The sequence below is a fragment of the Myodes glareolus genome, chromosome 1 (assembly GCF_982192425.1).
Source record: "Myodes glareolus chromosome 1, mMyoGla1.1, whole genome shotgun sequence".
In the NCBI taxonomy this organism is placed as follows: domain Eukaryota; kingdom Metazoa; phylum Chordata; class Mammalia; order Rodentia; family Cricetidae; genus Myodes; species Myodes glareolus.
In genome coordinates this window covers 130,730,350-130,750,841 of record NC_142026.1, presented here as the reverse complement: position 1 = coordinate 130,750,841, position 20,492 = coordinate 130,730,350, and the positions used below count along the sequence as shown (strand labels likewise).

The 20,492-nt window shown below is 47.8% G+C and overlaps 1 protein-coding gene across 2 annotated transcripts in view; it reads left to right on the top strand.

Annotated features, from left to right (window-relative positions):
- Window positions 1-20,492, top strand: part of Cnksr3 (CNKSR family member 3) — a 90,900-nt gene that overhangs the window by 31,693 nt on the left and 38,715 nt on the right. For both annotated transcript variants that reach the window (XM_048419999.3, XM_048420008.3), the window contains exon 2: window positions 18,055-18,218. In XM_048419999.3, the coding sequence (XP_048275956.2) occupies window positions 18,055-18,218 (164 nt within the window). The remainder of the gene's footprint in view (window positions 1-18,054; window positions 18,219-20,492) is intronic.

The window sequence follows — 20,492 nt, the reverse complement described above, 5'->3', positions numbered from 1 at the left end:
GAGGCATGGTGGCAGGCGGCTTCATGGTGGCAGGTGCTTAGAGCTGAGAGCCTCACCCTCTCACATCTATGGAACAGAAATGAGGGCAGGGGCATGAGAGGGGGAGGAAGCATGAGAACAAGGGCTGACTATCACCCTCAGAGCTTGCTTCTAGTGGCCCACACCCTCTAGCTGGTCTCCACATCCTGAGGTTCCATAACGTCCCCAAACAGCACCGCCAGCTGGGGGACCAAGTGATCAGACAGACAGGCATGTGGGAGCATCTCACATTCAAACCACAGCAAGTTCTCATAAGCCACCACTTCCCATTCCAGACCACTGTTGTACCTTGGGAAATGGCGATTTGATAGTGCCTACCCCATGCAGTCCAGGAAAACTAAAGGTGTGAGTCGGATGCTTCTTTTTTATGCTTGGGGTGTGGAACCTGGTTAGTAAACACCAGCCCCTCTGAGTAGCTTCATTTTTCTTCCCATTCTTTCTAGTCTGCTTGTCTAGTGCATGTGCTTGAACAACTTTCCCAGCCATAGAGCTGAGACCTGTTCTGTCCACCTGGGTATCAGGTCCATGTCTTGGTGCAGTAGATTAAATTTAACAGGTCTTGTCTGTACCCTGGTGAGAACGCAGCGTTCTTGGTGGTTTAAATAAGGAATATGGGGGTCATGGTTAGCTGTCAGTCAAGCTTGGTTTCCTTGCCTTCTCCTGTCTTCCATCATCATCTTTGGCCAGCAGGGTCCCCCAGAAAAGCTTACTGAAAGACACCAGCCTCTCATTTAGTTATTTGGAAGTTATACAGAAAGGAAGGAGGGGACTCCCAGTCAGTTATTTGGAAGCTCTAGATTCCTAACAGTAACAAAATTACAATTGTGGAGTAGTAAAGAAATAATTTTATGGTTAGTGGTCAGCACAACATGTAGAATTGTGTTACAGGGTCGCAGCATTAGGAAGGGTGAGATCCACTGACAGAAGGCTGTAGAACTGTACTCCTTGTTGTAGCTCCGAATGTGGCCAAGCTCCATACCGCCCCTTCCGTTGCTAGGAGAGCGGTCCAGAGAGTGTTATTTATTTTCTTCCATATGTGTGTGTGTGTGTGTGTGTGTGTGTGTGTGCGCGCGTGCACGTGCGCCTATATGTTCTAACATAGGCCAGAAAAAGAAGTCATGGGTCCCGGTATGTCATTCTCCATCTTGAGATGTCTCAGTGACCCAGGAGGTAGGTTGGCAGTTGGAGTCCCAGGATCCTTTTGTCTTCTCCCCTCACAGCGGTGGGGGTCACAGTTGTTGTGTTTGTAGCTTTATGTGGCTTCTTATATGGGTGCTGGGGACTTTATACTCAGTTTTTCTTGTACTCGCTCAGCAAACTGGCTTATCCACTGAGCCGTCTCTCCAGCCTCAAGACTTGGCAGTCCATAAAGCAAAGACGTTTATTTAGGTCATAGCTCTGTAGGCTGGAAAGGTACAGCTGGGTGATCACTTCTGGCAAAGTCCTCAGCCTGTATCGCATGGGGGTGGAAAACAAAAGATCTACTGGGTGTGTAGAGGAGACAAAACCAGGGTGCTCTCGATGTCTAATAACATGCTCTCTCGGTAACTAATCCAGTCCCATGAGAACTGCATTATCGCTCTTAAAGGCATAATCCCCTCCTAGACGCCTCACCTTCCAGCAGCACCAGGATGGCAGCTACATTGCAACCTGAGTTTCAGACAAAGCATAGTCAAGTCACAGTGCTCGGCAGGTCTTGCACAACACCAAGCAAAAGCCAGGACATTTGAACTCAGTAATTCCACAAACAAAACCTTACCCTGTGTTTGACTATCCTCACTGCTGGGGGACTGGTGGTGAGCCAAGTGCCTCCGTTCTTGTCCTCCTGAGTTTGTGGTGTTGTGGAGCCTTGGCCGCAGGGCCACTGGACCCGTCCTTTCCATAATGAGATGGGCTGTGAAGACCCACAGGTGGGGGCATGTGGTGTGGGCGGGGCAGCTAGCCCCGGTGGAGGGCATGGTGGAGGGGATTGAGCTGGGTCTGAAGGTTGAATGGGAATGCCCAGGCACAGAGGCAGTGGGAGCCTTCTCATTTAGTAGTCATTGCGTTCTTCTCATATAGTATGCTGTTCAGTTTTATTGAGCTTGGCTGGTGACAAATGATAGTGAGCCTTGAAATAGCAAGATAACCAAATGTGCTATTATAGGTTGTGGTGCGTGTGTGTGTGTGTGTGTGTGTGTGTGTGTGTGTGTGAGTGCTACTGTGTTTCATTCACGTAAGCACAGCTAACACACTTACTGTGTGTGCATGTTTTTTTTTCCTTTCTTTCTTCTTCTTCTTCTTCTTTTTTTTAAATTGCACTTAAGGCCAGTTCTGTCAGCAAAGCCCATCCAGGCAGTTTGTCACCTCATGGGTAGCGTTGTCTAGACTTGCCTTCCCAGGGCAGGTGCTCTTCACTTTAATTCACGTTCCGTGTATTTGCTCTTCAGGTTGTTTCTGTCGGAACCCGAAGAACCAGGTGTGCTTGCAGCCAGGGCGTGGGCAGAGAGATGTAGTAGAGATTTTCAGAGTAGAGCAGGTTCACACTGAAAGTGGATACACCTCGGCCAAGGGGAGCGGGCTTCCCTAGCACGAGACTAGTGCGGAGTACGAGATGTCTCTTGCTGTACACCAGTGTGGTGGCTGCAGTTCTGCTGGTTCTGCTCAGGAGTGATTAGGGCTAAGTGGGGGAGACAGGTGACAGGAAGGGCAAACGTGTGGCGGTGTATCGTTGCCTCATTCATGATGGTACCACCTGCCTGTCTGGTCTGGCCAGGACAGAGGAAGAAGAGTCACATCGCTGCTTTCTTCACTTATAAGCTTAACACATGGAAGCCCTTGAGACAATGACTTCTGCCTGTCCCTGCTTCATTCCACAGTGTTTATATATCATAGCACATTATACCACGACTTAAGGAAGTTTATAAGATGGCATTAAAATGAATAAATATTAAAAGAGATTTATTTCCATTATTTTTGATTATGCATGTGTGTCTCTGTGTGAATAGTATGTACATGTGTGAGTGCAGGTGCCTGTAGAGGCCAGAAGAGGGCGTTAGGTCCCTTGGAGCTGGAATTGCAGGCGTAGGCAGTTGTGAGCCATGGGTGCTGCGAACTGAACTCTAGTCATTTGCAAATGGCTGAGTCATCACTCCAGCCCCCAAATAAACCAATTTTTTATAATTCAATAGATAGATTATAGAGTGACACAAATTTGGCAGACTCATAAAGGGGATACTCAGATGACCGAAGTTTGGAAATACTACCTTGGTTCAGTCTGTATTTTTTTTCCTATCCTTTGATATTTGGTTTTGTTTGTGTGCTAACATCTGGTAACATAGTTATGATACTCTAATTCTAGATACATATAGCTCTAAAAAACAATGGATGATCAGTGTTGGTGAAGAATTGGAGACTTGGGAACCTTTATAAATCTCTGATAGGAAAAGAAATTGAAACAGTTATTTTGAAACAGTCTGGCAGTTTCTTAAAAAGTTAACTGTATCATTACCATTGTTACCATATGTCTCATTAAGTACCCATGCCTAGAGCAACAAGGAGGAACCTCTAAAGCATGCTTTGTGAAATAAGCCCCGTGCAAAAGTGTAGCTTGTGCTGTTTATTTTCTCTCGTTATGTTCATTTAAGTTTTTGCTTTTGTGGTGCCAAGGGTCATGCCCGGACAGTTCCATGTATATGGACGTTCAGAATGGGCAAATCTGTAGAGGCAGTAAGCAGAGTAGTCATGACAGGGACCGTGGAGAAATGGGGCTGAGGAGGGACAGCCAATGGTGATAGTATTTTTTGGGGGGATAATGGAAATGTTCTTAACTTGAACGGTGGGCATGGTTGTACAACTGTATGAATAAACTAACAATATCTGGGTTAAATGCAGGATAAGGTTAAATCTAAGGTATATGAATTTTATTTTATTGGGAAGTATCCGGTCACAAGAAAGCTTGTGGCTGGTCACAGGAGACTGTTCCTGAAGCTGTACCTTTGCTGATGACATCCGTGTAAGCTGACTCAGACAGTCTCCCTGTGGAGGGAGATGTCAGCCTCTCCCAGAAAGCTTTTGTTTTGTGGGAAGAGCTATGCCTCTTATCAGACAGAAAGGGATGGGGACATTTAAAGTCAGGTAGCTGTGAAGTCTCCGAGTGGGGGATGGAAAGGAGAGGAGGTTCCCGAGGAAGGTCTTTGGTAGCTGTTTACTTGCTTACAGACTGTATTTGAGGATGCAGGTCCAGGTCTTCTGAGACTCTCCAGGGAAACAGGAAAGTCATCAGCCTTACGTTTCCCTTCTTTGCTACCTCCAATTTTCCTGCTCACTCCTAACCCCACTCCCACCCCAAGCTCTTCTCTCTGGAGAGTAACTCTGCCCTCATTCTCTCTTGACTTCTCCATCACAGACGGTCTGGTCTGCAGCTTCCTTGAGCCACAAATCATGTTTCTATGGATCCCAAGTCACTAATATTCCAGGCTCCCCAGTACCGGGGCCCGTGCTGCTATTTTTCCGGGCCTGATGATTCTTTTGTGTATGAGGCACAAGTCAGTACATGATCTGGGGAGTTGGAGCCACTTGCGAGCGGCCCAGTCCAGCATCTGCCTTCTGCTGCTGCCTTAGGCTACACACACACACACACACAGCCCCTGAGCTGCCTCGACAGCTGCTTATCGCTTCCTCTGGCTTTAGCCACACCTCCCTGCCTTTGCTTTGACCTGAGATGGTAATGGCACACAGAGAATGTCAAGTGCACAGCCTGACCTGTCATCTATTTATTTCATCTCAGAAAAGTCTTCCGCCTCCTCTTTTTGGGTGTAGAAGTTTGGAAGCTGTTGGGAGAGAGCTGAGCATTCCTTCAGTGGTTTTAAACCTTTGAAAGCAAGCCGTTTGACGTGGGTGTCCCTTCCCATCCCACGGATCTCCCCTGCTCTGTAGGGCCTCTTCTTAGAGGTAGTTCGCAAGTGAAAGGCTGAGAAAGACTTTTACCCCTAGTTCCTGGGAACAGTGTGGAGTCTGTTCGAGAGCACTGATTCTCAACCTTTCTAACGCTGCGATCCTTTAGTACCGTTCCTCATGGTGTGGTGACCCCCCCCACCATAAAATTATTTTGTTACTACTTTAGAACTGTACTTGTGCTACTGTTATGAATTGTAATGTACATATTTTTGGGGATAGAGTTTTGCCAAGGGGGTGCGACCCACAGGTTGAGAACCACTGTCTTACCGTGTCTTAAGGAAACTTCAGGCATCTGTGCTGTGGCAGACAGGTTCTGAATCATGACTCTCAGCTGTTGTAGGGGTGTCTCTCTGACCCACATGGGTGGGAGAGCCATGTCTGTGCACATGGCTGTTAAGACTCTCCATGGCCCACAAGAACAGCAAGCAAAGTCTGCTTAAGTGATGTGTGCCATTTCCTGCTACATAAAGCTGTCTTTTCTGTCGCAGCGACAGGGATACCTGTATGCATTCTGCATTGGTCAGAGGGTGACATCTGGCCCGGAAGGCCCTGGCTGTGAGCCCTGGCTGTGCTGGGGCCTTCTGTGCATTGCCTGCCCCCTGTGCCTCAGCTCTCATCTCCAAAGGGAGCAGTGATGGTCCGTAGCTCTGGGCACTTTAGGCATCGTGGTTTTATGTCTGTGAAGCCTCAGAAAGCCCGGCAGGTGACACTGAGCTGCAACCCGTGAATGGGATTTTGTGTGTTGGTGATTCTCAAATCGACTTTGCTCTTTTGAATTTTCTTTCTTTGTTTTGCTGTTTTTCTTTCTCTTTTTCTGTTTTGGTTTCTCAAGACAGGGTTTCTCTGTGTGGCTCTGACTGTTCTGGAACTCACTCTACAGACCAGGCTGGCCTCCAGCTCACAGAGATCCATCTGCCTCTACCTTCGTAGTGCTGGTATCAAAGTCGTGTGCTGTCACTCATGACTTTCTTGTTTAGATTTTCTATCAGAGGAAACTTGAGTCTTGTTAACCAGTCTGATGAGATGCCGGGACCCCATTGTATTTTACATAACAGACATAAGGATTTGACCTAGGTAAGCAGTTGCACACGTGAACCAGTGGAGACTGTAGTTGTTGACAGACTCGGAGCCCTTTGGGGGCTGTACCTGAATACTGGCTCCTGCAGGGTTTTCCTTCCCTTCTGGTATGGGATACAGGCTGTGCACATTCGTGGGATGCAGTCTGTGTGTCCTGGGCCAGATGCATGTATCTTTGGGACGCTCAGAAAGCCAAGGTCTCTCCCTACACTCTGTCGTACTGTAGCTCTGGAGGAAGGACAGCAGGGGGACGTGGTCTCTGAGGCCCTTTGCTGGGAGGCTGATGGCCCTGGCTCTGCATCTCCACAGCCAGGTTCAGTCCCAGCTGAGCAACACACAACCCTGTCACCTGTATTCAAATGCTTTATGTGCACATACGATATTTTAAGTTGAACACAGAACCCAGGAGTACATAACACTGTAAGTGCTTGCTCTCTGAGCTTATAGCGGTCCTCACAGATTAATTGTATACAGGTGGTGCCACTTCTTTGCCCTAGTGTGGTGGACTGTGTACAGATGGTGCCACTTCCTTGCCCTAGTGTGGTGGCTTGAATGAGGTGTCACCCATATTCCTGCACATCTGAATACTTGTTGACACCATTCGGGTAGGGTTAGGAAGTGTGTCCTTGCTGGAGGAAGTATGCAGTTGTAGGTGGACTTTGAGGTTTGGAAAGCTACGTGCTGTTTCCAGGGAGCTTCCTCTGCTTCTCATTTGTGGTTGGAGATGCGAGCTCTCAGTTCTCAGCTCCCAGGGCCAGTCGCCTTGCCTGCCTGCTGGTGGGTTTCCCCGAAGTGATAACGGTGGACTCTGGAACCGTAAACCCAAATAAACGCTTTCTTTGATAAGATGCTTTGGTCATGGTGTTCTATCACATCAATAGAGGAGTAACTAGAGCCCTAGTGATGGGGTTGGGCTTTGATAGTAGACAGCCAGACCTTATCAGGACTCGGGATAAAGGTAGGAAGAAGGCAGACAGCCTTGAGCAGCACAGAGTCAGAAGTACAGACCAGTGGAGAAGCTGGGATTGGTGAAGTGACCATGTGACTTATGCTGGGTCCCTTAGCCAGTCAGAGCCTCCTTTCCGTGCTGGGGCAATAGTGGGAGAAGAGGCCAAGTGAGATTATCATCACTGATAGTAGCAGAGGACAGCGGGCATCTCTGTGTTGGTCCCCGCGGTGTGGGACAAACTGTATCCAGGAAGATGAGTAGTTTAGTTAATAACCATGGTCGGGCCTGGGGAGATGACTCAGTCCGTAAAATGCCCGCCATGCAAGCATGAAGACCCTCGGTGGGATGGGGAGGATGAGTGGAGGTGATAGGCAGGTGTCTACAGCATGCTGGCCAGCAAGTCTCACCAATTGGTGAGTTCCAGGTTCAGGTAAGAGACCCCGCCTCAAAAGATAACCTGACATTGACCACTGGCCTTCAGTATACATGTGCCCCCTCCTCCCCACTTCTCAGACTCCCTCCCTGGTCACAAAAGACTCCAGGCCACAGTTACAGCAAGCAGGTAGGAATTTTGTGTTGGTGAGCCAGCGGGAAGTGTGGTGCACAGCTGATAGATGGGGGAAAGTGGGTGAATGGAAGCAAGCCAGACAGTAGATCTGGAAGGATCCTGACAGGTAGGGACTACAGCCCCACCCGCCACGACCTCTCCAGCCAGCTCTTCAACCTCAGCTAGGTTTTCCTTTGCCATCATTGAACCCTGTGAAAGTATGTCCCTTAGTGGCCGACAGTACACAGATATAATGGTGAACAAGGGAGCAGGAGCGGACTTGGCTGTGTGTCTCAGGGAGGGAGGTCAGAGTGGGCTAGTGAGTGCATCACCACTCACAGGTCTGAGGAATGGAGCATGGAGACTTACCGTGACCGGCTGACCGCCTCACTGTTGTGAAATCAGACCTGAGGTTGAAGGACGGATGTTGTAGGTGGATAGTATCAGTGGAGAATCAAGCTGCTGGAGAGATTCAGGTGCTGGGTAGTCGACATAGTGGTTAGGGCACAGGGGACGGGGAATGATGTCAGGGAGGCAGGCAGCATCAGCTCGGTCACCATAGGTTCTGTTAGCTGTAGATTTCATCCCAAGGGCAGGGGGAAGCCAGCAGGGCTGGGAGCAAGGGAGTGACTTTCAAACTGTATTGAGAAGTCAGTCAATAATGAACTCGAAGTATCCCATGGTCATTTTAAAAGATTATTTTATTTCTATTTTTGTGTTTCCGCGGATGTAGACATTAGTATCGTTAGTGGCTGTGGAGTCCAGAAGATGTCAGATCCCCTGAAGCTGCAGTTACAGGTGGTTGAGTCTCCTGACATGAGTGCTGGGAAACAAACTGGTCCTCTGCAAGAGCCATCTCTCCATGCCCCTGTTCTGTGGTCTCGTATGTCAAGTGTGTAGAAACCAAATATGTGTGGAAGATGTCGGCAGATCCAGAGATGAGAGGCCGAGGGGAGTGAGAGCGGAAGGTTCAGTGTTCCCTCATAGGAGGCTGTTAAGAGTTTGATTTGTGGCATAATCCGAGAACACGAAAGCTCAACCTTTGCATGGTGAGGTCTATGGCATGTGAATTATCGCAGTAAAACTGCTATTAAAAGCTCGCCCCAGAGGTCGGCATGGCCCACTGAGCTGCTCCGCTGTCCGTGGCCGCTGTCTCTGGTGCCACAGCTGTTTAGACTTCCTCTGCTGTGTGTGCACCTGAGCATCCTCTTCCCTGGCTCCTGTCACCTCATACCGTAAGCAGCAGCTGCGGAGGGGTGTCACTGTTTGTCACCAGACCCCCAGACGTCCCTGAGGGCGCACTGGTGGGCTTGGGAAAGTTCAGCAGCTCTAACGTGGCCTGTCAGTGGTTGGGCCACCTGAACCCCTGCTTCTTCTCCCTTCCCCCTCCCCTGCCCCCTCCAAACTCTCATCTCCCCTCCCTCCCTCCCTTCCCTTTCTCTTCTCATCTGTTTTTGTTTCCCAAACATTTAAATTATGCATCACCATGCAACTGGCCCTATTTCTGAGTGCTTTGAGAATAATAACCGCTTTATACACTGTAATACATGTAATCGCCCAGCTAACCCCAAAAGGAACAGACTGTAAACCATTCTTCTTTTCACCCGAGAAAAGGCACAGAGAGGTTAAATAAGTTACAGTAAGTCACAGAGCTAGGAAACCTAGAGCCTGCTACGGTTACTTGACAGCTGACTTGTGGTTTAAACCATTTTTATCACATATGCCGGGCTCAGTGTGGACCCTGAAGAAGTAAGTGCTCATCACAGAAGGTCTCTGCATCCCTGCACTTGCCCAACCCCCCACCCTATATTCGTTTCTTCTTCTTTGAGCTCCACAGGTGAGGATCTGGTGCCTAGAGGTCAGCATGTCCTGCCTTAGCTTTGCATCTGAATCGGAATTTACAGACTTCACTGTCAGTGAACTGGTGTGATCACAGTCTGTCCAGCATCCCCTGGGGCCTCTGCGAGGGTCCACGGGAGAGCCTGTGAGCAGATGCCTTGGGGACACCCTCGCCTGTAGTCAGCAGGTTATCTGAGCCCTCAGCCTGGGTATTTGGACCATGCCGTTTGATGTGATGATTGGGTTGGAAGAGGCTTATCCGGTGGCAGTTTTTCCACGGAATTTCTGATGGCAAGCAATAGATCTGTCCTGTGTGGAACTTTCCATTGGACAGGATTGACAGCAAGCAAGAAGTGAAGTTGAGGCCCAGGTTGCAGGTTTGCTGCTGGGGCCACTAAGTCAGTCTGCTGGATTGTTTGTCCGCAATGTTGTGAGCTTAAATTTGCTGTGTGGGGACTTGTAAAGCTGGCCAATGACTATAGCTGTAGTCAGTGCTGAGGCTTTAATTTGTTATTGTTTTTACTTTTTAAACGTGTGTGTATGTGTGTGTGTATGTGTGTGTGTGTGTGTGTGTGTGTGTGTGTATGTATGTATGCTATAGCTCATGTGCAGGTCAGAGGACAATTCTGTGGAGTTGGTTCTCTCCTTTCACCTTTATGTGGGTTCCAGGGATTAAACTTGGGTCATCAGGATGTGTGGCAAGTGCTGCTACCCACTGAGCTAACGTGCTGACCTTGTTCGTTAGATCTAACATAAGCTGTAATTTGGGCACAAGGGGCCCAACTGGATGCTTGAAGTCTTTACTCTTCCTGTCTCTTCCCTGCTGCTCCTTCCTCCCTCCTGTCCCCCACTGTGGTCCGGACACTGCAGTTGGGTGCAGTGGCTTGTTCTGACTGACAGCAGTTAGCCTCAAGTGCTCCCGTTTCTTCACCTGAGCATCCTGTTGTGCGTCATTCATCTCCACGATTCTGACTTTGTTTCAGAAAAATCTGAAATTCATTTGCCTTTTCCTGGCTTGACGTTAGCCATGAGATATGTGTTCACAGAAGCATCCATACACATGTTCATGCACATGCCTGCAGAGATACTGGTCAGTGCTGTGTTTTTCCCATGCACTCAGTGTTATTGTTGGAGTTCATTACACATATTGTGATGAGGGGCTGAAGGAAGAGGGCTCATGGCTGCACACTGAGCGTTGCTTATGGAGTCTGAGTTCTCATTCACTCTTTAGACCATTGGCACTGTAGTTGACTGATTTGCATGTTAGTAGTTCTCTTTAGTCACTTAGATAAAGAGGAGGATGTTGGGGGAGAGGAGGATGCTGGGAGATTGAGGGCATTGGAGAATTGGGGGTGCTGGGAGGTGGAGGACAGGCCATTTCATAGTGTGGCAGGCTGTGCTGAATCTACTTGGGTTGGGTAGGCTGGGTCTGAGAAGCCGCACCTTTGCAGCCAGTTTCTCTGTGATAATGTTCAGGAGGGTCATTATCCAAGAGGTCAGCAACCTCAGTGCTGGCAGATCCTTGAGTATCTGTGTTCTGGATGATGGGAATCCTGAGCTAAGGTTCTTGTCCTCTCAGTTATCCTGTGCGGAAGGATGTGTTTGCCAGTGCCGTATTTTCTTCAAGTATATAGTGTCTTACGTAGTGAGTCCCAAAGGGCAGTTGCCTCTGCTGATGTCTCCAGAGTGACATTAGCCTTGGAGGATGTGGGTCACCAGTGTGAATTCGGCTTTGCTTTGGGGACAGAGTGTCTTGACACTTGCTCTCCCTGCACTTGACCTCTTGTAAGTTCAAGCAGTCGACGGCATGCTGTGGCTTTAGTAACTCTTCCTTGATGTACGAGCCAGCCTTTCCTAAATGACTGTGGCTCCAAATGTTTATCTCATTGGTAGCATTATCCCTTTTTTTTTTTTTTTACCCCATCCCAACTTGGTATCCTAAAAATGACTTGTGCTGTTCCTCTGCTTCAGGAACCAGTTGCTCGTTCTGTGGACAAAAGAAAAAGCTTTGGTGACTCTCCATTGAGCTTCCAGGGCTGCTACATCTCCAGCATGTGTCTGGTAGCTCTGCTTGGGGAGGGAAGGACAGGTGGATGCAGTCTCTGCTTCAGCAGGGAGGGCGTGGCGGCTGGCCTCCAGCTCATACAGGTGTGACTCGGTAGAAAGCCTGGCTTCTTGAAACAGTTTTAGGTGTTTTTTCTGAAGACTAAGTTTATTCATTTGCTAATTATTTTATTAGCTCTGAGGATGTTTGGAATTTAGGTTTTGGGTGATTGCTTTTCCCATAGAAGTAAAGGTAATCTGTCCATACGGCTCCCCACGGTTCCCCTATCTTGTAGAAGTGTTCATTCTTAGACTTGAGTGCTCGGAGGTTCCAACACATTGCTCAGACCTGGTCTCCTTTCTTCAGAGTAGCTTCAGTCAGCAACCTCTCAGGGGACTGACTGGTCAGACCCGAGCTGCAACTGTTGCGTGTGAGGATGTAGGCTGTATGCATGCTTGCGGACCTGCAACTGAGGTGCCAGGAACTGGAAAGCCCCTGTCACTTAGGTAATGTGGCGTTCAGTCTGGATGGCAAGTCAGGTTAGTTTTGTGAGCGAGCCAAGGGCACAGGGGCACTGTTATTAGGGAAGTGGAAAATGCATAGTAGAACATGAAGGCCACGTGGATCATTGACTGTACACACCAGTCAAAACCCACCAAACTGCATATTGAATATTGGCAAATTTTATTGTGTACAAATTATGTTTTGGTAGATAACGTTAGGCAAATAACAAGTTAAAGGGAATCTTCTGGAACATGTTCAGATCTCTAAAAATTCATTGTAGTCATTGATAAGTGTTTTTCTCAGACGTAGTAAAAGGAATGAAGTTAATTAGATTCACTGGATTTCAGATAGACTGGCTGGGTCTGTTTCTCTGCCCGGCTGGCGTGTCACCACCCTGCATGTGTCACTGCTGGGAGCTGCAGAGAAGGCCTGTGGACTCTCTACAAAGGGCCAGGCAGTGCGGAGTTTAGGCTCCCAGGCTCCGCCCGGCCTTGGTACACCGCTCAGTGCTGCTGCTGTGCAGAAGCTGCCAGAGTCAACATGCAAAGGGAAGCATGACCATGCTCCACTGACACATTACTTAGGAGACAGGCTCACCCTGGACTTGGCCTTGGGGTGTGTTTGCTGGGCTGTGAGTGATGCCATTGGTACTGTTGGGGAATTCATCAAAATGAGTATTCTTGAGAGAACACTTGTCGGGTGTATCCATGTATGTATTTGTGTGTGTGGGTATGCGCATGCCATGGAAATCAGAAGATAACCTGTTATATAATCAGTTCTCCCCGTTACTGTTTGGGTCCCTGGGGTTGAACTCATGTCACAAGGCTTTGACGACAAATGCCTTTATCCATTGAGCAACCTTGCCAGCCCAATTTTGATACTTTTTTGTTAGCTTGCTTCATATTAACTTTGATATATAGCCACAACTGTAAGAATCTTTGTAGGACTTGGTGTGACAAAATCTAGCTGTGTTAATAAGCAAGTCAGAAATATTATAATGGACTGGAAGGAAGCCAGGCAGTTTAGCCTGCTTCTTTCTCAGTGTAGGGGAACTCTTTGGTTCCTATGCTCCCAAGCACATACGAACCTTACACACCAAGTGTGCGTGCCCTAGTTGGGTCCCCTTGGTAAAGCTGAAATTCTTTCTGGTGTTTTGGGGTCATGAAATATAAGTATCATTCTTGTGTTTTCTTCGTCTGCCACTTGGAAAACCTAGTCTTTCCTGCAGAGCTCAAGTCCTTGCTGGTTGATAAGGGTCTGTGTCCCCCTCCCCACCTACCCCGCTCCACCCCATCCACTCTCCTGCATACCACCAAGAAGAGTCTAGATGGCCTGAGGTTGAAACATGTTGTAAGGTTTAGTAAATGGTAGGGAGGCCTGTATGGACACAGGTCGTCAGGGTACAGGACACAGGCAGGGAGGGGGCAGAGGAGGGATTGTCATAGAGGCCGAGAAGGTCAGGGAGAGGACAGAACACGGGGACAGACAGGTGACTGATGGGGACAGGAGAGATGAGTTGTTTTTGTTACGACAAAGGCTACAGGTTATCCATGACATTTGACAGTTGTTGGGTCTTTGGAAATGTCCATTGTATGTGTGTGTGTGTGTGTGTGTGTGTGTGTGTGTGTGTGACTTTAGCCAGCAGAAGGCTGAGGCGGAGCCTAAGTGGGAGCTACTAGCTGGTTATTCTTGAGACATGTAGTGTTCACGGAGGACTGCTTTATTTCTTTGTTTCGAAGTTGTTCGTTTTTGAAAGAGAGATGAAAGATTGAAATACTGGGATTGGTGTGCATCGCTGTAGGTTCTGGAGGAAGTGCAAGGGAAGCATTTGACCCTTAGGAGTCCAGCATGAGAAGATGGAAGAATATAAGCTTTGGATGGAACAAATACATGAGTTATAACGTTTATTTAAGAAAAGTTCCTAATCAAATGGGGGGCACACCCACTTTGTCATTCATGGGTAAGTGGGATGTATCAGACGGGATGCCATTCAGCCATAAGACGGGTGGAATGCTACCCCTCCAGACCCCATTGGATGCTTCTGTGCCTCTGGAGCAAGCTTCCAACAAAGTGAAACCTCTTTTTGTGGTGTCCATGTGCTGATATAAATCTCAAGAGTATTTTTATACAGTGCCAACTATAAGCTTCCAAATTTGGGGATACCTTTTGGATACAGTCACCACACGGGCTGTTAAGATGTCCCCTCCCCCATTGGCTTTATTCTAGAGGGGACCACCTAAGCATTTGACTGTGTCTGTGTCTGCCAGCAACTTCATTCACACCTTAGAAAGTTGAAGACTCAAACAAATAATTTTTTTCCAATTTAACAAAATTCCCAGAGTATCTGTTATGTGTTCTGTTGGGTGTTAAGCTCTTTATAAACACTGGCATCTAGTTTTCATTATAGTTACGCAGTGGGGGGGTGTTAGCTCCTTCCAAAGGAGGTACCGAGTCACTCGCCTCTCCAGAGACAGGCTAGTTAGAAGGGAGCTGGGGTCAGACCACTGGCCTCCCCGTCCCCACTCTCTTCACATTTCATTGTGTGCTTAATTGGATTTGGATAAATGGCATGTGTTTAACTCAATTTTCCTTAATTACATGTCTCTTATAAATCCCTCAAAGGCGGGATTGATCAGTGGATACACTTGAGTGAAGCAGAAGAGCGGCTTGCAGCGAGCTCCAAAGCTGTTGGATCGGTTCACGCATGTCCAAGCCCCCTCCTGGGGGCTACGTAATAGTTTAAATTAGCTGTTGGTGAATGTGTAATTGTATTCTAAACAATAGGATAAATGAACAATAGGCCATGGTGTGCTGGGATAATACAGCCCTGTGGCAGCGCCATTTAAGACACGGCTATTCAGTGTGCCGCCTGACAGGAAAATGTGTAAGCCATGATAGGTCCTGTCCTTACGATGCCTGCACTTGGTAATCCTGTGTCTCAGCACTCCTGATGACCTGAGCTCAGACTGCTCATATTCCTTTAGAAGCCTCAAGGCCATGTTCGTTGTTCTGTCCCCTTCAGTTGTCGACTTATGGGTTTTGCAGCCTGTGCTCTAGAATGTGCCTTATGATCCGTCTATTGTAACCCAACTCCCTCCATGCCCCTCAGACACTTTCTTAGGGTTGTAGTTCTGCTTCTGAAGTTCTGTTTTCTCCATGGCTTTTGGAAATTCAAGTAGGACTCTGGTCTTATCCTCACTTCTTTCCTTTCAGATGTTACTACCTATTCAGTAGCCATAGTACTTGGTTTCTTCATTGTAAATCTTCATTAGGGAGGTCCTCATGTATTCCATCTGGCTTCAAACTTACTCTACAGCTGAGTCTGGCATTGAACATCTACCTTCTTGCTCCCACCTGTTGAGTGCTGGGGTTTGCAGGTTCCATCTATCTGGTTTTATGTGGTGCTGGAGATTGAACCTAGCCCTTCATTACAAGTTTGATGATCAAACTCATTTGTTCTTACAAACTAATGCAGTCTGTCGGCATTGTTCCTGAGATTTGAGTAATAATCTTTCCTGGTAGCCCCACTGGCCCATGGATCATTCTTATTTTGTTCAGGGAGAAAGATAACGCATATGCTGAGTGTGAAATAAGACAGCTTTGTGTGCTTTGCCTGGGCTCTCATGTCAGAGAACCCGTGGCCGCCTGTGAGACTGAGACAGCACGTTTGCCTCTTTACCCTTCCCAAGGCTGGAAGTCTGGGACTGAGGCCTCCCTCCTCGGCCTGTTGATGGTCATCTTTTCCCTTTGTTCTTGACTCGTCTTGTCTCCATGTAATTGTGTCTTTTTCTTTCCTCCTTGAAAGGACACCAGTCGCTGGCTGAAAGCATGCCAGCAACATCATTTTGTTTCTTTGGAGATTCTTAAATATATTTTGAGACTCTGGGAGTTACGCTGTTGATACAGAATTTTGGTTGGACACCATTCAGCCTCCACACGGTTTAACTGTAACATGATAGTTGTGAATCTTTATGACTAATGAAGCATCCTTTTAAAGTTTAGGAGTGGACCAGAGACGGCACCTTGGAAGAGAGGAGAGTGTTGGGATTGCCCATGAAAAGCCTTAGAGATGACTAAATGGTACAGTGGCTTGTCTTTGTGTCCTCTATTTTTGTTCATTGAGACCTGAAGAACCTTCTATGCACTGTTCAGTGTCTGTGATTGAACTGTTATAGTGGCTTTGTAATTAGACTTTACTGCTTATTTAGGAAGGTGCCCAGAGAAGAATTTTTATAATCCTATGTCATAATGCCTCTCTTACCAGGCAGAGCATGAAGGACCTTTGTTTAATTCTGGCTTCTGTTTTTGGTCTCCGCTGAAGTGGAACAAAGACAGCCGCACTCCTGTGGCATCTCCCCCACGCTGGAGTCTTCATTTCTTCATCTGCAAAGCAAGACAGGGTGGCTAGGAGGCTGTCTCTGGTCTTGGCCTTTGTCACGGTTTCCTGCTACAGGTAGATCCATTGGTAGACAGCAGACACTTGGTGCCCCAGTGCTGGGATGACCTTTGACCCCAGGTGGGGCATCTGTCTCAGTGCCTGCTGGTGCTTCTAACCTCCATTGCCCCTAACTGACATGCTAGACAGCACTCAAGTTTGTTGGAGAGGCAGGGTTTACACCAGCGTCCCCACAGCCTGTCTGATGTAGGTGTCTGCTTAGGAACATACATGGTTTCACTGTCTTCCCTTTCTATATTTCATGGCTCCTAATAAGCCCAGAGCCCCCGTCTCTCTCTCTGTGTGTCTTACCAGGAGGACGGTGGTGGAAGTTTGTGGGGCAGAGATAGAGTTATGTGTCACAGTCGGATGTTAAGACCTAGGGACTCTAATATTGCCAAAAATGAATGAAGGACTTTGTGTATACTTTTTCCAACTTAGAGAAATACCTACCCACATGACACCGTTTTTACAAAAGGCCGACTGGGATGAGTGCCTGTCTCCAAGTCTGTACACACGTGTCCATCTGCATGTGTCTGTGCTGGGCTCAGGGATGGGCATTTTATAAATACTGTTGCTTTCTATCTTCTATGAATACTGTCTTTTGAAATACTAACGTGACTTCCTACTAAGCGGAACTTTAATAAGGTTGATTGCTTTGGAGTAAGTTTTTTTTTTTTTTCAATAAAATCATGATAAGAAGTTGACCTGGGAGTTCTGTGTAAGGAAATACAGATTCCCAAAGCTGTTTGTCTTTCTCTCTTTAGCTGCCTTGTGAGAGCTTTAAGCTGTCCTATTTGGACCTGGAGAAATGCCCTGGTCCTGGGGCTGATACCTTGTCCTTATTCTGTATTCCATATTCATCAGAATATTCTGGATTCCCCACAAAACCCTCAATTACAAAGGACAGAAACGCAACACAAACAAGCTTAAGCTAGACAGGGAATTTATTTCCGTTTTAGTGGGAAAGTCTTGAGTCAGATCAGGACACCATTACAGGTCACTACCAGAGCATTTTCTCTTGCTCTCTGTAATGGATTTAGTCTCAGATAACTGACCAGAAGTGCCAGCTCCACTACCAGGGTTGTGTCCTGTGACTTATAACTGGGCTTTGTTTTCTTGTATCTGCATCTCACATATCAGGGAAGATAATGATTGGCTCCACTTAAGTGAATCTATCACTGTGGTATTGTTGCCGAACTGGCCGTGTCTCAGCCACAGTGGCCAGCATCTTGATTGGCAAGCTACTGGGGAAAGGATGCTGTCCCTGGAGAAGGGCTGCTTAGCCAACAGATAGCCACCGGCTAGTAAGACATATTTCAAATCAGCACGGGTTGGTGTTTATCCCTTGAGTGTACAGGATATGGCAAGTACCTGCCAAACAGTCTTGCTGTGCTGGGTGGTCCATTTGAAAGTCTGCAGCACCAGGTGCAACCTGTTTGAGATGAGAAGGTGCCGCAGGAAAGGTGCCCATCCAGAGGAACACGTGCAGGGGAGCGCATCCAGGGGAGCATGCGTGAGATGATCTAATACTGACAGCCACCATATTTGATGGTAGTTATGATGGATTAATACTGACAGCCACCGTATTTGATGGTGGTTACGACTGGTTGCGATGCGGGCAGCGTTTGGGGTACTGAAACTCCTGACAGTAACAGGCTCTCCACACTTTATTTTTGTAGGGTTGGATGACTGCCTGCAGCCGTATGTCCACAAGTTTGAGCGGGAGAAGATAGACGGGGAGCAGCTGCTGAAGATCTCCCACCAGGATCTCGAGGAACTGGGGGTCACACGGATTGGCCACCAGGAGCTGGTGTTGGAGGCGGTCGACCTTCTTTGTGCACTGGTTAGTCTGGGAGAAGGGGCCCTGCTCTGGGGTGACTTTGTTTAGACCCTCAGTCTCTCAAGTCCTCATGGGGCTCAGCCCGTCCTCACAGTTTTAACACTTGGAGAAGAAGCCTCAGTGGAAAGGAAGAGGAGCAAGCAAGGCACCTGTTAGAGGGGAGGCGGGCAGATAATAAGCCATGAGCTCAGGCTGGCTCACTTCTTTCTGCGTGTATGTGCATGTGTGAGGGTGCACAGACGTGTTACGTGCACACACCTGTGTGCGGAGGCTGAAAGACAACTTTGTCGTCTGTGGAAACGCTGTCTACTTTCGAGACAGGGTCTTTCACTGGCCTGGAGTTCTTCAGTCAGAATAGGTTATCTGTCCAGTGAGTCCCGGGGATGCTCCTGTCCCCACCTCCCCACTTCTGGAACTGCAGTGTGTGACATGATGCCTGGTAGTCTTACCTGCGTGCTGGGCTTCGAACTCAGGGCCTCATGCTTACAAGGCAACTACTTTATCAACTGAGCTGTCTTCCCAAGTCCTTTCCCCAATGAATGAATGAATGAATGCATTAAAAATTAGCATACAAGATGTTAGATAGCATGATGTTTTAAAACAAAGTGTATTTTAGTCTATTCTCCTCCCCTGTGTCTCACCCACCCCTTGTCTCCCTTCCCCTCCCCCTTCTAACCCTCCCCCAGTCTCTTTTCCTCTTTGGTGGCCCATGAATCCTTTTGTTCATCCTCATTCTTTCCCCGCACCCACACAGCAGGTAAACATCACACCCCTGTCTGTTAGATAAAGTTTTATTAGAACTCAAGTCATTGATGCATTTATTATCTGAGGCTGCTGTTGTGCCTCAGGGACAGAATGGAATCTCTGCCACAGAGACCACATGTCCCTCCACAGCCTGAAGCATTTATTGTCTCATCATATACAGGAAAGGGTTGTCTGTTTAAAAAAAAAGTCTTATTATCCTTATTTTCAAATCTTTTATAAAGCACAGAATGACAGAGACAGCCGTGAATGAAGATGCCGTGTTCTAAATCAAAACGAGCAATGCTTAACGTTCAGGTCTGCCTCTGTTACTATAAAAAGCACTGTGAGTTTCACAGATACTCGCTCTGTTTAAATAACCGATGTTTGTGCTTGGAATAATCAACCAAAAAAAGAAAAAAGGCAGCTCGATGGCTAGGACTGTGAACTTTGTTCTACATGGCAGGTGTTGGAACTCGGCCCAAATCCTGGTAATTGCGTGGTACCTATGTCTCTGAAGTAATTTATTCGGATGTGGCCTAAAACCTCTGTAAGGACATTTGTTTACAGACTGGCTGGCATGGGTGGGACTCAGGTCTCTTGTCATGGTGCCACGATTAGGAAGGTGTTCACTTATCTGTCAGGGTTGGATACTCTTCCCCAGCATTCAGGCTGGGTTAATAATACTCGGAACCCGAGCCAAGGGGATATACAATTACATCAGCCGGGATGGTGGGAACGAATGTGTGTGGTGACGTTGCCTTCGCCGGTCTGCATTCCATCGATTATATAACACTTGCCACATTGTGAGTATTCTTTTCCTTTAAATGGACAGCGCCTTGTCTCCTGCGCCGAGATGCTCCGCTCTTGTTTAGGAAAGTAATGGGGAAATTATTTGTGGTTGATAAATGAGCTGCCACAAGGGAGACACTGTGGCCAAGTGGTCTGAGTGCTGGCCTGGGAGGCAGGATTTTTGTATCCTAATCCTGGCTCTGCTCCAGGCTACTCCTTCTGTGACCCCTGGGGGAATGTGGTGTCGGTTCCCCCGTCTGTGCAGTAGCCTCTCACCTTAGATGTGACTGTGGATGTACGTGGGTGTTCTGCGTTGCTGAGAGTGTGTGCCCGAGGATTAAAACTGTCTGCTCTTCAGAGCCAACCTTGCTCGAGTTTACTTCTGTTAGACTTCGTGGGAGGCACAGCTTTGCAGTTGTCTCTGTGAGGATGTTCTGTGCTATTGTGTGGTCTCCTCCACGTCGCAGTTTTCTTTGAGGGCTAGCGAATTGCTTTGACACCCACAGTGTGATGGCGAGAAGGGCGGCGAGGAGGACAGGACGGTGATAGGCACACTGTGAGAGTCAGGGAGAGGAGAAATGGCTGTCTCCCCTGCATGGACTCTTCGCTCTTTCCCCTTCCCCACTTCTTAAAACGTTGCACTAAAAATGAACAAAGCTGGACCAATGCCAGAACCTAAAGCTGTGTTTTATCTCCTACAATTTCCTACTAATTTCCTCTGTAGACCCCGCTCTGACCTTGGTC